Source organism: Stegodyphus dumicola, chromosome 10 (assembly GCF_044657685.1).
Source record: "Stegodyphus dumicola isolate Sdum_Otavi_A_Nest chromosome 10, ASM4465768v1".
In the NCBI taxonomy this organism is placed as follows: Eukaryota; Metazoa; Arthropoda; class Arachnida; order Araneae; family Eresidae; genus Stegodyphus; species Stegodyphus dumicola.
The window spans coordinates 72,544,508-72,559,608 of NC_140777.1; the positions used below are offsets into that span (position 1 = coordinate 72,544,508).

Sequence of the window (15,101 nt, forward strand, 5' to 3'; positions counted from 1 at the left end):
TTATCTATGAAAAAATTCTTTTAAAAACATGTTATGATGCACAAAAGGCAACACTGTGTTTCTTTAGCCCAAAGGGCGTTAGCTAAGAACGACTATTACTTTCGTTTTGGCATTTTGCGTCGCAAACATTAAATGGCTGTTTCACTTTTAAAATTGTTGCCACTAAATACTATCGCCCTGTGTTATATTTAAAAAAAAAAAAATTATATAATAAAGAATCTGCATAAATGTGTGTATGTTTCTCGCACTGTGATAAAACAACGATACCTAGAGCTATCCAATTCGAATAACGTAATGTTCCACCGAATTTGAGCATCTGGAAGCCCTAATTTGTTATTTGAAATTTTTTTTTATTATCGATTTCATATTTTGTAACACTTTAACGAATTTTTGATTAACAAACTCAATGATTTCAAAGCGAGCGATGGCAACACTGTATGGAAAAAAAATACATTTTTATCTCTAGCGCGCGAGACTGTGTATCGGAAATTCTAAAAATATGCTCATTTCAAAATTATTTTGCGATGTTGCTGTTGAGTTGAATTTTATGCTTTAAGTGCGAAGAACGTGATATGTAATAAATAAAGGTAACACACAAAACGTTAAAAAAATGCCCCTTTGAGCGTAATGTAAAATCTGAAAACTTTATTTATTTTTTTTACTTGCTAATAAATCAGGAAATAAAAAGTGCAAGTGCGAAATTAATTAGTAATAGTGGGATGAAAAGCCATAAATTGACAATAAAAGAAAGTATTTTAAGTAGTACCCCAATTTAAAATTAAAACTAGTGTTGTAAAAAGTGCAAAAAAGAGAGGTTATATTGTGAAGAAAATCCTAAATGTATTATATTTATACTTACGCATGTTGGTGCTTTATAAACTAAATAGTCTTCCAAGCCTGTGTGTTTTTAAAGATGAAGATCCAGAAAGGGAACTGCATTTTAATCTTTTAAATTTAGCTTTCAGCTTAACATCTAAAACTGCGTGAACTTGTATATTTGCAATGCGAAATGAGAAACCGATTTTTCTGATCTTTTTAATGATGATAAATAATATTTTAACACCGAAAAAAATAAAATCTGAAATGTTCCAGATTTTAAATTACGTCCAAAGGGGCGTTTTTTAACATTTTGTGTGTTACCTTTCTTTATTAAATATTATGTTCCTCGCACTTAAACCCTTAAGATCCATTGCAACAGCAATATCGCAAAATAGTTTTAAAACTAGCATATCTTTAGAATTTCCGATACAGAGACTCACGCGCTGGAGATAAAAATGTTTTTTCTGCACAACGTTGCCATTGCTCGCTTTGAAATCCTTGAGTTTGTTAATCAAAAATTCGTCAAAGTTTTAAAAAATAGGAAATCGATCATAAAACAAATTTCAAATTTCAAATTTGGTCTTCCACATGCTCATAATCGTTGGAGGATTACGTTATTCAAAATTCGATGACTCTATGTACCGTTGTTTTATCACAATACGAGAAATATACATACATTTATGCAGATTTTTCATTATTTAATTTCTTCAAATATAATGCAGGACTCTAACATTTTGTGGCAACAGTTTGAAAAGTGAACCGACATTTATGAGTCCGACGCAAAATGCCAAAACGAAACTAATAGTCCTTCGGGATTCAAATCCCTTTGGACTAATAATGATATGCAGCAACCAAAATAATTTAAATACATTTTGTAATAGTATTATGAGGAAAATATACTCATGCATTCCTACGATATTTTTAACACTGTGAGAAATGCTTAATCCTATTTTTATTATAATAAGAAATCTTCACACGATAACGAGAAATATTTGTAAGCTCTCATTCACTGAAAATTCACTTACAAATGAATGGGAATGAGGTGTTTTCCAATAATAACAGCGAAGGCTGTGATAACATTCTCTTTTTATACAATCAACTTGATTCGCAATTGCTCTTTTCTAAATATATATTTCCAAAATTAAATCCAAACGATTTATTTTAGTATTGCTGACCGTAAGAAAAATGGAAGATTTTAACGTTCTGTCGAATATATTTAACATTTCTTACTTTAAAATTAACAACTTCTTAATTTAATAGGACATGATTTTGTTCGAACTTGAATCTTTTCCTGAAAGGGAAAATGGCGATACCTAATTCTGAGGCTTAATGATAGAGTCTATTGGAAGAACATGAAATTTAGGGGGAAAAAAATATTAAATACAAAAATTTTTAAAAATCTGAAAACTTTCATAGTGGCGTTTCTTTAACGTATTGTGTGTTACCTTTATTTATTAAATATAATATTCATCGCACTTAAACGACATAAAATTCAATTCAACATCAATATCACAAAATATTTAAAAATATCACAGCTTTAGAATTTCTGACAGACAGTGTCGTGTGCTGTAGATTAAAAATATTTTTTCCGTACAGTGTTGCCATTGCTCGCTTTGAAATCGTTGAGTTTGTTAATCAAAAATTCTTTAAAAGTTTACAAAATATGAAATAGATAATAAAATAAATTGAAAATTCAAATTTAGGGCTTCCAGGTGCCCATGTTCGGGTGGAGGACTACGCTATTCAAAATTTGATGGCTGTAGGTATTGTTGTTTTTTTCTGAACGCTAGAAATATGCATACAGTCATGCATATTCTCCTTTATTTAATTTCTTTAAGTATAATACGGGGCGATAATATTTGGTGTCAATAATTTAAAAAAGTGATATGCCGTTTATAGTGAACCAACGCAAAATGCCGTTTCGGAGCTAATAGCCTTCTTTGCTAACACTCCTTTCGGTTGAAAAACTCTTTAAAAATATATATTTATTTACGGACAAAATAAATTTATTGCATTTCCTCCACCTTTTTCTCTCTATGTTGTGCGTGTGGATATATTCACATCTTGTTCACAAAATTCTTTACCCGGATTTTATTTTCGCAACCATTGGTCGTAGACAGAACATAGGGAAATGTTTTAAATAATGCAAACTACCATATTTTGGCAATTTAGTTTAAAGAAATAATTTAATAGAATTTAAATTTAAAGAAATCAATTTTAAAAAAAAATTATGATATCTAACATTTTATACGTTTCTCCGATCCCTCTACTTATAAAAGTTATTTACTTATTATAGAAATAAAAGCGAGATGAAGAAAAATGAAGGGCGAAAGGTAGCGTTTTTCTGAGTTTTTAATCAATATCTTTCGCTAATTAACGTCGTACAAAGATGAATGTGGTCGAAATGTCTTCTCACGAATTTTTGGAATTCTGGGGGTACCTCTCTCGAAATTCAACTCCCCGCCACTCTGGAGAAGATAATGCCACAAACAAACAAACAAACAGACAGACCCGCACAGATTTCAACAGTATAAATATAGTCCAGTGTATTTATTTATAAATTCCAATTAATTATTACCGCAGTAGTGAATATTAGCCTTCTAAATTACCAATTATTTTTAACACAATACTGCACATCTGCATTCTAAATTTCCCTTTGAATTTCTTAGGAGATTATTTCTTTTAAATTCTCTATAACTTTATTAAATTAAATATTATTTCTGAGGCAAATGCGCAAGATTATACTTCAAACTGAATAGGTACAAATTATTTCTCAATCGTGGCTGGAGTGATGTTAGAAGAAAGTAGATGGAATGATGAACTGGTAACGCATATCTACATAGCTCCAAACAGATGTAATCGTTGTGACGATAACACATATTATTTCTGAACAAAATAATTCTTCAGAAGCACATTGCCATTAAAAATCACTCCACTACAAATGAATATTATCTGCACTCTACAGTTCTATATACATTTATTACATTTTGAAAAAACGAACAATATAACATAAGAGCGAGATACAAGTCTGATAAGAAGAGGGGGGAAAATTGAATGCGCACTTCAGGAAAGCCTTACAAATAAGCTCGGAATCGTTTGTTTGAATTCTGAACAGCGACTGGGCCGGAGCTTTCGCATTGCAGGTCATTGCAGATAAATTAATGACGTAATTACAGCACTACAGATTCTTTGAAAGGGTACGTAGCCAAAACAAAACCAGGAACTAAAAGGGCTATTGACAATTAAGTTAGTAACTTATTAGAAATGTTCTTCCGTATTTTTATATTTCACATATATATATTCGTAAATGTTACATATATGCAAGTTATATATGTTTTATATATATATATATGTAAGCTATAAAAATATGACGGGAATTTATTAATAAATTAACCTTAATTGGGACAAATTGATAACAGAGCTTTAAATTTCTAATTTTCAATTGAACTACATCCCCTCTTCAAGGATGCGTAATAATAGCAGTAGTATTTATAAGCTTTGAAAGTCTTCGTTTTAATCCTGAGCAGCGACTGGGCAGAGGTCTGCATAGTATACATCTTCTGGGAAAGAGTTACTTAATAGTCGACAGAATGTCGTTAAGTGTGGGTACACCAATGGAAAAATTCATCACTGAAATTTTAAATCAACAACATTATAGCACCTTGCAATTTAATTACTGCTTTGCAGTTAATGAGTGATTCAAACTCAACAGGAGTATTTCAAATCAACTGCAAAAGATTCAGCATTCCTGTCCTCTGTTTCTATTTATAAAATGTGCTTTCAACTACCATATGTGAGATACTTTCGTACACTTCCGTTTTGGTATCCTAAATTAACAGAGGTCATCAAAGGTCATTTACTCCGCACGTCTTGAACTCCAGGAAATGCTTTTCATCCATTTCTGGTTTAATATACGGCTTTCTAGATGTTTTATCTATAATTAAACGTATTTTCTTTCAGTCAAAGTGCATGAAACTACTGTTTTTTCATGAAAACATAATTACTGCTGCTGCAGTGGGTTTTAAATTTTGCATGAAGTGTTTCATTAAAAATTTTTACATGAAGTATTTAATTAAAATTTGATCGTTTTGAGAAGACATAAAACATAGTGTTTGTTCAAAGAATGAAAACATAAGTATGCTTATATTTTCATTTAATGCTTTCGCATTTATTAATTTTGTTGGTGCATTTTTATTTATATTTTTTGCTAGAAGAGTGCCTTTAATTTTTTCATAACTATAAACAAATTAAATAATTAATGTTATTTCGAAATTTAAAAGCGTAATACTATTTCTTCTTATATTGGATTAAAAGTATAACATTATTTCATGAAATTAGAAGATTAAAAGTTTTATGGTATTAAAAATATAAATTAAAAAAACTGTTTTTGAATTAATTAAATAAAGGATTTAAATTTTTTTTTCAGGAAAGATTATTAAATTGTGATGTTATTAATCATTGTATTTTTTAAATTATTTTTAAAATGTTTGAATTAATGCTAAGAATTTTATAATTCTTCTGAGCATGAAGTGAATAAAAAAAAAACTGAAATAATTTTGAATTCTACTACATAAAATGAATATAAAATAGTGTTCTTGAGTATACTATAAAAATATTTAACATTTTGGTAGTGAATATTGTTATAATGAATATAAAAACATAAATAATTTTAGAAATTGAATAATTATAATAAAACTGATTTTAAGTAATGTAATTAAAAAATGAAATTAATGCAAATAAGTAATACGAAATTATGGAAAATCAGTGTTAAAATTTATAGACGATTCCGTGTTAGATATAGCGTACGTTGAGAGAGTACTGGTTCAAAAACAGAGGCCTGTTATTACCTCTGATGAAAGTTCCTTTCGCTCTCCTCATGTAAGATAATGTTGAAATCATTTTATGTTTGAGTGCCATGCTTTATGAATTATTATTATTGTTCCATGTATTTTTTTATTATGTATTAGTGCAGATCACAAAGGTCTGTTTCCTTATACAAGCCTTTTTCAGTAACTGCCATAGCAACCTCTGGCCACTGGTGCAGAACAAACACACCAGTTACTCAAGTGGATATACCCTATTGATAGAAATGTTTATTTAGAAGTACTGTGGGGCCTTTCAATGTAGTAAAATAAGGAATTGAAAATGAAAGATAATAACAGTGAAACTATAATTTCTGCAATGTTACTCCTATATTTATGATTTCAAAATGTAATTTATCGCTATGAAAATGAGTGTTATAAATTTTTATATGTGTTACATCTAGTTTTAGTAAGTAATGGTTATGTAAAAATTTTTATTTGTGATACTCAATAAGAACAACAATCTTTCCTGAAGAATTATGATTATGTGGACTCTAAAACAGTGGATTGAAATACTAAAAAATTTAATAGGGCTCTAAAAATTACATTTATCTTCAACAAACCTTATCTTAAAACTTTAGAATTAATTAATTATATTAGTCAAATTTTTAAGATTTTAATTTCTCTTTATTTGTTACTGCTTTAATGTTTCTTCTTTAAAAAGACTTCTCTGTCGCTAAGCTTTTTTCTTCTTGAAGGCGGGGAACAGGTAAGGCATAAAAATATGAAGGAAATTTATTAACAAATTAAACTTAATTGGAACAAATTGAAAACAGACGTTTCAATTTCTAATCTTCAATTGAAGTATGTTCCTTCTTTAAGGCTGCACCATTCTACGTCAGTCTTTTACTGCAGTATTTGCATTGGTGTAGACTTTTGCCCAGTTGGCTTCTCAGTATTAATCTGGAAACTTTCCATTATTAAAAATACTACTACAAATTACGCATCGCTCTTCAGTTGTTTGGTGATATTAACCAATATTAATTACACACACATATATATAGAGAGAGAAAGAGAGTATGTACTTTTGTCTTCAGCTGTTTCGATAATATTAATAAACGAGGAGAAAAATATACCTCAACGAAATCAACGAAATGTTTGTTTTACCCGCAGTATATTAAAATCATATAAAAACGAGTACATACTTTAACATGAGATTAATTAGAAGTAAAATTACAAATTCATTAATAGTTGAATGGTAATATTTAACCGTTCATTATTAATATTAATAATAAAAACGCAATATTGCACAAAAATAAATATAACTCAAAAAGTATGTGTATAACCCTTTTATTTTCACAGTGTTCCTAGAAACTGTTAACCGAAAATAACTTATCCCTTATCGCAAGGTACGGAACTCATCTTTTATCTTCGCACTTAACACACCCTGTGAATTTATCCTCTATGATTTGGAGGATTTATTACTCCAGTACATTCCTCATCCATACAATTGATTTATTATCTTTATCGCATTTATTTACTTATCCCTTACCGCAAGGTACGGAACTCATCTTTTATCTTCGCACTTAACACACCCTGTGAATTTATCCTCTATGATTTGGAGGATTTATTACTCCAGTACATTCCTCATCCATACAATTGATTTATTATCTTTTTCAGAACATGTGCTCACATGTTGTGCATAGATATATTTTAATAAAAGATTATGCGCTTTCTTAACCACATTATTCCAGCTTCAATCTACCTAAAAAAGTTTCGATGATAAGGATTTAACTGTGGGGTTCAAAGCATAGATTATCTGATTAACTATCACAACTCTCCAATTTCATGATCAAACTGCAACACAGAATTAACTTCGAAAGAAGCCTCTTTTTTCCTCCGCCAATAATAATAACTTTTTTTTTTTTTTTTTTTTTTTTTTTTTTTTTTTTTTTTTTTTTTTTAAAGTTAGCATTTCTGTATGTAGATGGAGAATTAAATATCGAAGTAAATAATCCTGCTTGTCAAATTTCAGATGATTATGAGATAGATCATCAGTTCGAAATGAACAAGAAATCGAGGAAAATAGATATGATTTTTGCAACTAGATTGAGACCCGTTAAATTACGAAGTCTTTAAATATGTTCAAAAACAAATAGGAAATGATTCCAATAATACCAAGATTCTGATCTGAATCATGTTCATTCACAGTATGACTTCATGTGAAATAATATCTGCTTTGAAACAAGAAGAAAAATTACCATTTTTTCTCCACTGGTAATTAAACCTAAAAAAAAAAAAAAGCGATCATTCTTATAAAAAATGCTATTCGACCGGTGGAACTCATGGAAAGGTGAAAGTATCATTATTTTTCTTACTGTCCAAATGGATTGCTTGGCGCCAGTTTGGAATGAAATTTAGATTGCCTGTACAGCTAACTATTCATCTCTTGTTTATTCAGATTAAAAATATACAGGAGTTAAAATCCACAGAGATCAGAAAATGAGTTCAAATAATAGGGGCTCTATTTAAGTTAGGGTTACTTGCTGCAAGCAAATTCTTCAAAATGTAACAAGGAACCGAAAATGATTTAATCAAACAGCTTATTATTATGTCCTATTATTGCTATTTATAAATGAAAATAGTTTCGTAATCGATGTGGGGATGAAACTATTTTCATTTATAAATAATAATTAAAAGAAAAATAAATTTGATAATGAAAGATATGCTGGAATTGTTCTTGGGGATTACTTCCAAAAATGATAGATCTGTTAAACGCGGTGTTCCAAAATGGTGGTATGGCTGCAAAGCGAGTTCCGTCATCGCGGGGTATTTGAAGGAGGTTTTGTTCCGAACTCCGCCTAACCTGCCTAGACGTTTATTGGCCGAGACGATGAGCATTTCGCTCGGGATGAATGCGCGTGACGTTTTCTCCCTCTCCCTTTCATCCTTTCATCCTGATCATTTCATCCGATCTCTCTATTCCTCCAGAATAAATTTGCCGCTCTATTCGATAGAAAGGCATTGAAGGAGAGAGTGAATAATAATTAAAATATTTTCCGACTCCCAACAGGAGAATGTCAGGACAATTAAACGATATTTGCTGCATTGTTCGATGGGGAAGAACAGACAAACCTTCTAGTACTTGAGATCTGATCACTTGGGATACGGTAGTTATTCCTGCAATTTACAGTTTCTGGAGTTACGGTAAAAGCGCTTATAATAATGAATTCCAAAACGAAGGAAAGCGCATTCATTTGCGTGACGGATTTTTTTTAATATCTTTTTTGCAATTTAAATAAAAAATGATCTTAACAGGTTGCTGATCAAAAAGAAATAATAGGCAAATATTAAAATGTCGTGCGCTTTGGTTAAACTGTGGAGGTTGTCTGGACTTAAATTACTACTTTTATTTATGTTTTTATACATTCGAAAGAGTTTCATTTTGAAGTTAGTGTTCGAAAGGATAGTAGGTTCATTTAATTAAATTTTAATAATTTTTGCTATCGCATGCTGTTTCAAAAATAAATGTTCTTTGATATCTGTTGAGTTTGTAATCCATACCCTTCATTAGTGAAGCAAATGCGAAGATCAGTAAAACAGAACTGGAAATGTTTTGAAAATAATATGTGCAAAATCATTAGAAATTTTCTTCCGAAAATTGCGCTGATTAAAATAAAATAGTGATATCATAAAATTTAGTTATTACCTCTATGAAAATTGTCGTCTATTTAGTCAAAAGGTTTATTTAATCAAATTAGGCTTCAGCTTAAATGAAAAATATAAGGCACATAAATATATTTGTTATAAAAGCTATATATATATATGTGATGTATCAGATTTTGTCCAGAATAAGTAGATCGTTGAAGAAATATAGATGTAGTCGTAGCTTAAATAATCAGACGATAAGTTTAAAAAACAAAGGATCCATTTATTATTATTCAGTAGAAATAGCAGTTACAAAATCAGATATCCGGAGTAAATAAAAAGAATTACTAATAACTTTTTGTATGAAGTTTACTGCATCGTTGCATTAAAAGAAAAAGTCCCGAGATTCCTTTTGCGAGTCTTTTTATAGCCTCTGGGAAGGCGGAGCTTCCAAGAAATGACATCATCCTCGTCAGCCAATCCAGTTCGCTTGAAATATTTCCAGAACATTCTAAACTGTACGTGTAGAAAAGGCGGGAAAAACAACTTGACTACGGGGCTGTGGATTTAATTCCACGTACTTTCAAAATAAGAGAACATCGCCATTAAAAATGAAAAGAACATATAGTTAGAATTTTAAGTGTATTCTTGACTATGGAATTTTATTATTACAAATATATATGTGAGTGTGAGTATAAGATATAAAATATGAAAGACAATTTCTAATTTAATTTGGAAACAGCTATTTTAATTCCCGATGTTAATTAAGATACAACCCTCTTCAAAGAATCTATACTGCGTCACTTACGTCATTCTTCATCCTGTAGTGCTCTATTTCACATATACATTTAAATACCTACTTTTATCCTACGTCTATACACATACTTCTTGAAAAATATTCTTCATAAAGGTCGTCATGGTGAAGATGACGTGTGGGGGGTTACCCTTTTTACAATTATTTCTATAATGCTGCGCTTCAAGTTTCCAATTTATCTAGAACTATGTCTGAAACAAGGTGCGATATTCATAGTAAATAATAAAAGTGTTTAAACCCAAAATTAGCATAAATAGTTTTGCATTTATTTGCATTAACCTTAATTTTAACTGGCAAGCAGCGCAAAGTTGTTTTCTCCATAATAACTATGCTATTCAGGGTATTACCACTTTTGCTTCAGAGCCATTGCTCAGTATGATATTTTAAATTATATCTATGCAGTTTATGCAGATCATTCTTCTAAATTTACATACCTAAATACCGTTGAGGGATGTGATAAAAAGTTTTTACTTGGGCTGATTTGTTTCTAGATAAAAGTGTTCGATGGATTTTTTTATTTTCCATTTAGAAAAGGACAAACGAATATCAAAATTTAAAACACTAACGTTTACAGTTATTTGCACACTTTGATTAATTTAGCAGAAACCGCCCATTTATATTTTTCTGCAAAATATTTCTCCTCCAGTTTTAAATATGCTAATTGTAAGTCGTTGAATAAAATTCACAATTTCTTGCTTAAAGAGCGACATTTTCCCCTTTGATTAGGCAAATTCTTGCTCTGCTTCCAGGCATCTGGTTCTGAAAATTTCCTATTAAACGAGTTTTGTGAAATATCAGTTCCCTTCAGAAATACTCTTATTATAGAAATTTTGTCATTTTTCTGTTGGGAACCGATAACAAAAGATATTTTAAATAGCATCTCACATTACTGTTCTATTTCTTTCTAGGTTTGGTTCAAAAACCGACGAGCCAAATGGCGGAAGCAACAACGAGAAGAACAAGAAAGGCACAGACGAGAGGATCGTGTCTCTAATCAGCCAAGGTACAACGACGATAGCAGTGATGGGGCAAATCCTTGTTGGCCAGATCGAATTCCAGACTGAAAGTGATTCTGCTTGTGTTGCGCAAATGGAAACAAATCATAAAACTGCCACTTCATCCTCATCTTGTAGCACAAATAAGTCAGTTTTTGAAGAAATTCTGCTTCAAAGAAATCCTTCATTACTGTAACTTGCTTCATTTTCTAGATTGTAAGAATGATGGAATATATCATTAGTTAATCTCAGTTCCCAGAATAATCATACCTAAGTTTATTTCTTCCTCCTGGATAAAGAGCTTAAAACTCTGGAATTAAAATAGCATACGATGCATTTGAAATTTGTGTGTTTTAAAAGCAAAGAATTCGAAAGTTTTGAAAATGAAAGCAAGGAAATTGATAGAATTTCTACATCACATGTTTCTTCAAGCTTTTAAAAGAAAGCATTTGGGAGGGGGAAGAGTATTTTTGTCAAATACTAGTTTAAAAAATTGTTTTTCAAGCTTATTTTATCTTAATATTTTGTTCAACTGTTTTCTATAGACTATGATTTACTTCGTTTCATGATTAAGACGACCGGAACTTATTCTAATATTTTTAAATTCCAAAAATAACGCATTTTATAATATCCTATGAAACTTATCAAATGGAGCAAGTTTACAAGTTTATTATTGTTAGTATTTACAAGAGTAAGAATTCCGTACAGCTTTATGTTCTATTTAAAAATTAAAAATTCAGGTTTAAAGAATAAATGGAGATATTTTCTCCAATAAAAAATTAATTAATTTTTCTTCAAATTCTAAATTCTAAATCAGGTTTTCAATGTAAGTATTAATGGCCATTAATCCATCTATTTCACTTACATTTCAATTATCTGTTCAACTTGGTGGCTTACAATTAAATGAAAAATAAAGTATCTTTTAACACTGCTTTAAATTTAAAATTTCGTTAAAGAAGAAAAAGTTATTCATACACTTCCTATTTTTGTATCAATTTAATGCGAATTAAGTTTAATGGCCACTATGAAATTCGAATATTACAAATTGAATTTCTGTCAGAGTTACATAGGTTATAAAATAGATAAAAATTCTGATAATTAATTATGAAGTTCATTGATTATATTTAAATTTTAAGTTTAAATTATAATTAAAATACGACTTCTAAAAGCAACAAAAAAAATATATATATAAACCATTACTTAAGTCTTTTCTTAGGAAATAAAAATTTTACTAAAATCCTAGTTATAAAAATAATTTTAAATTCCTGAAAATAATTATACAAAAATAATAATTATTCACAGATATGTATTAAATATAGATGCTTAAAGAATGCTATGGATATCGAAAACAGAAATTCAAAAACATATTATAACTAGAAAGTTTAGAATTTATATTACATTATAATACCACTTTTAAGATTTAAGAATATAACAGAATACCAGTTAATTTATATACGAGCCGTTCTTGTTCCAAATAATCACTGTTAATGTAAAAATGAGTCTCAGTATTTGCAGGGTTAATTTCTGTAAAAAATAAGATTTGAAAAAGATAATTTAAATTTACATTTTTTTCGAATATAACAGTAACACTTATATTTAAATTTATTTGTGTAAAAGTGAACTGAGCTAAAATAGCTCCGAAAACGTAAATTTCATATTATTAAAAATGAAAACATTTAATTTTGAAAATAATAATTATGATTTCGTGTTAAAATTATAATACCAATTCAACATTGCCGATTTCTGTTTTAAAATACCGTCTTCAGATAACAATTTCGAGGGGAGGGTAATTGTAATTGGTATCTAAGCACATGAGAAAATAGTTAGTGGGTGCTAAATCTTTCATTTTAAAAATAATTTTATGAAGTTAAAACTAATTTCATAAATATATTTAATTAAAAAGAAAGACAGAATAAAAAAAATACTGTTAAAGCAAAAATCCTATTTAAGAATTTATCCATTCCTTATTTTACTACAAAATTAAGTACTAACTTATCAGTTTTCTACTACAATCTGCAATACGAATTTATTATAGAACTATGAAAGTCAATGGTGTATCGAACAATCAGTGTAGATAAACATATTGTTAAAAAAAAGAGTGATGAAGATAATGGAAACTAAATACTCCTAAAAACTTTATCCTATAATAAGGTATTAATTTGTAAATAAACTGTATGTATTAAGCAGTCGTAGCTAATCTCTCAAAAGAGAAAAAGCACATTTCTAAAGTAAATTCATGTTGTATAGACATATGTTTTTATCGAATTTTGTTTCTGATATTTGTGTAGTTTGTATTTCTTGTAAAATATGTTCATGTAAAGAAATAAATGTATGCTTATAATGAGGGTTTTTTTTTTTTTTTTTCTTTTGAAGTAAAAGCTAAAATGTTTTCATTTATAACGTTTTTAAAGTGAAGTTTACATAAAACACAGATATGGGGAAAAAGATCACAGACTGCAGTTTAGCAGTTTATAATTACGTTTTCAAGCCAAGAAATCATAAGAGTAAATTATTCGGTTTTATGATCAATTTTGTTGAGAAGATTTTTTGCTGAATTAATTTTGTATGTTTGTTTATTTTTATGACAAACACGTACTTTACGGTAGGATATTATGTCGTTAAAATAGGATTTAAGATTTTTAGGCAGTTTTTCGTTCATGTTTGTAGAATTAAAAGGACTGCTTTAAATTCGTTTCTAGAGAAAATATAAGAAATTCTTGCGAATTAAAATTTACAGTTGCAAAGTTAAAAAAAAATTATTTTCAATATATACCTCAGCTTAATACTAGTTCAATTGCATTATGAAGTTAAAGTTATAAAATGGCTATTTTTAATTTTAAAATCTTATAGATTACGCATTATAAAAAGCTCCTTTGACATTTTTTCAGATTACTGCAACATAATGAAAAAGGTTTACATGATGGTGCACTTACACTACAAATCATATGAGGCTATGCTCAATAAGTTGATTTTTGTGCTGAATACAGACAGATTTGTGCCCTTTCTCTCCTTTTCAACATAAAATGGCGAAAACTTCATAAACCCTTTTAAAAAATTATCACAAGTAAGTTTAAGCTTCTTAGATTCAACAAGAGAACCTTTTTTCTACGACGGAAGATAAATTCGGGATTGTCGTCTAATACCGAAAGAGCAAAGGGGAAGAGAGAACGAGGAAGTTAATACAGAGAAGTAATAGTAGGGAGGTGGAAAAAGGGAGAACAAAATTGGAATAGAACTGTTCATTTGATGGTACAAAATGGGGAAATCCGAGCAGAAAACATGTTTTGTGATGTTAATCTGTCTCGACCTCTGGGGAGGTCCTGGGGAAAGATTAGCGCTCAGGATTTCAAGTCTCCCTGACCAGATGGTCTGGGGTTCCGTAAAACAAAAAGTCAACAACACATGATCGTCTTTTTACGCTGCTACCGCATAATGTTTAATCCGGGAGCTTAAGAGTGTGCAGGAAACAGCCTAACATATTGTTGGTCCCTCAGACCTACCTGAGCGGCGAATATAAAGGACCAAAGACTTCATTGTGAGCAAATAGATTGAGATTTGTCGTTGTCGCTGAGTTTTGCATGTAATTGAATGAAGAGAACGAAACACCCTATCTCTTTTTCCGAGATATGTCTTTCTTTCCGTTTTCGTTAGCAGCAGTTTAATGGCTTAATCCAATTCTTTTGAAATTTTTGAATTAATTCCTGATTCTGTATTAATTTAGTAAAATTTCCTGTCAGGTAATTCTTCTGATTAACTGGTGGAAAACAAAGTTAAAATGCATACAAAAATTTTTATCAAAATTCGAATCTTCTGTAGAAGAATTTCAATTATCTGTATTTCAATTCCTCCACAACAAAATAATATAGATGAGTATTTTTAGATGTATTTCTTACTGGTATTGCTTCAAATGGCAACATTATAATTTTATTTAAATAATATATGCTGAAGTATTGAAATCAGTTTATTGCCACCATTGCCACTTATGAGACATTAATTAGAATTTATCTTTTCAAATTTGATTAC

At 29.6% G+C, this 15,101-nt stretch overlaps 1 protein-coding gene across 1 annotated transcript in view; it reads left to right on the forward strand.

Moving 5' to 3' along the window:
* The window catches only part of LOC118204549 (uncharacterized), a 34,396-nt gene extending 20,967 nt beyond the window's left edge, over positions 1 to 13,429 (forward strand). Inside the window, exon 3 of the mRNA XM_085826068.1 lies at positions 10,992 to 13,429. Within this exon, the coding sequence (XP_085682194.1) occupies positions 10,992 to 11,147 (156 nt within the window). The 3' untranslated portion in view covers positions 11,148 to 13,429. The remainder of the gene's footprint in view (positions 1 to 10,991) is intronic.
* Positions 13,430 to 15,101: the final 1,672 nt, after the last annotated feature.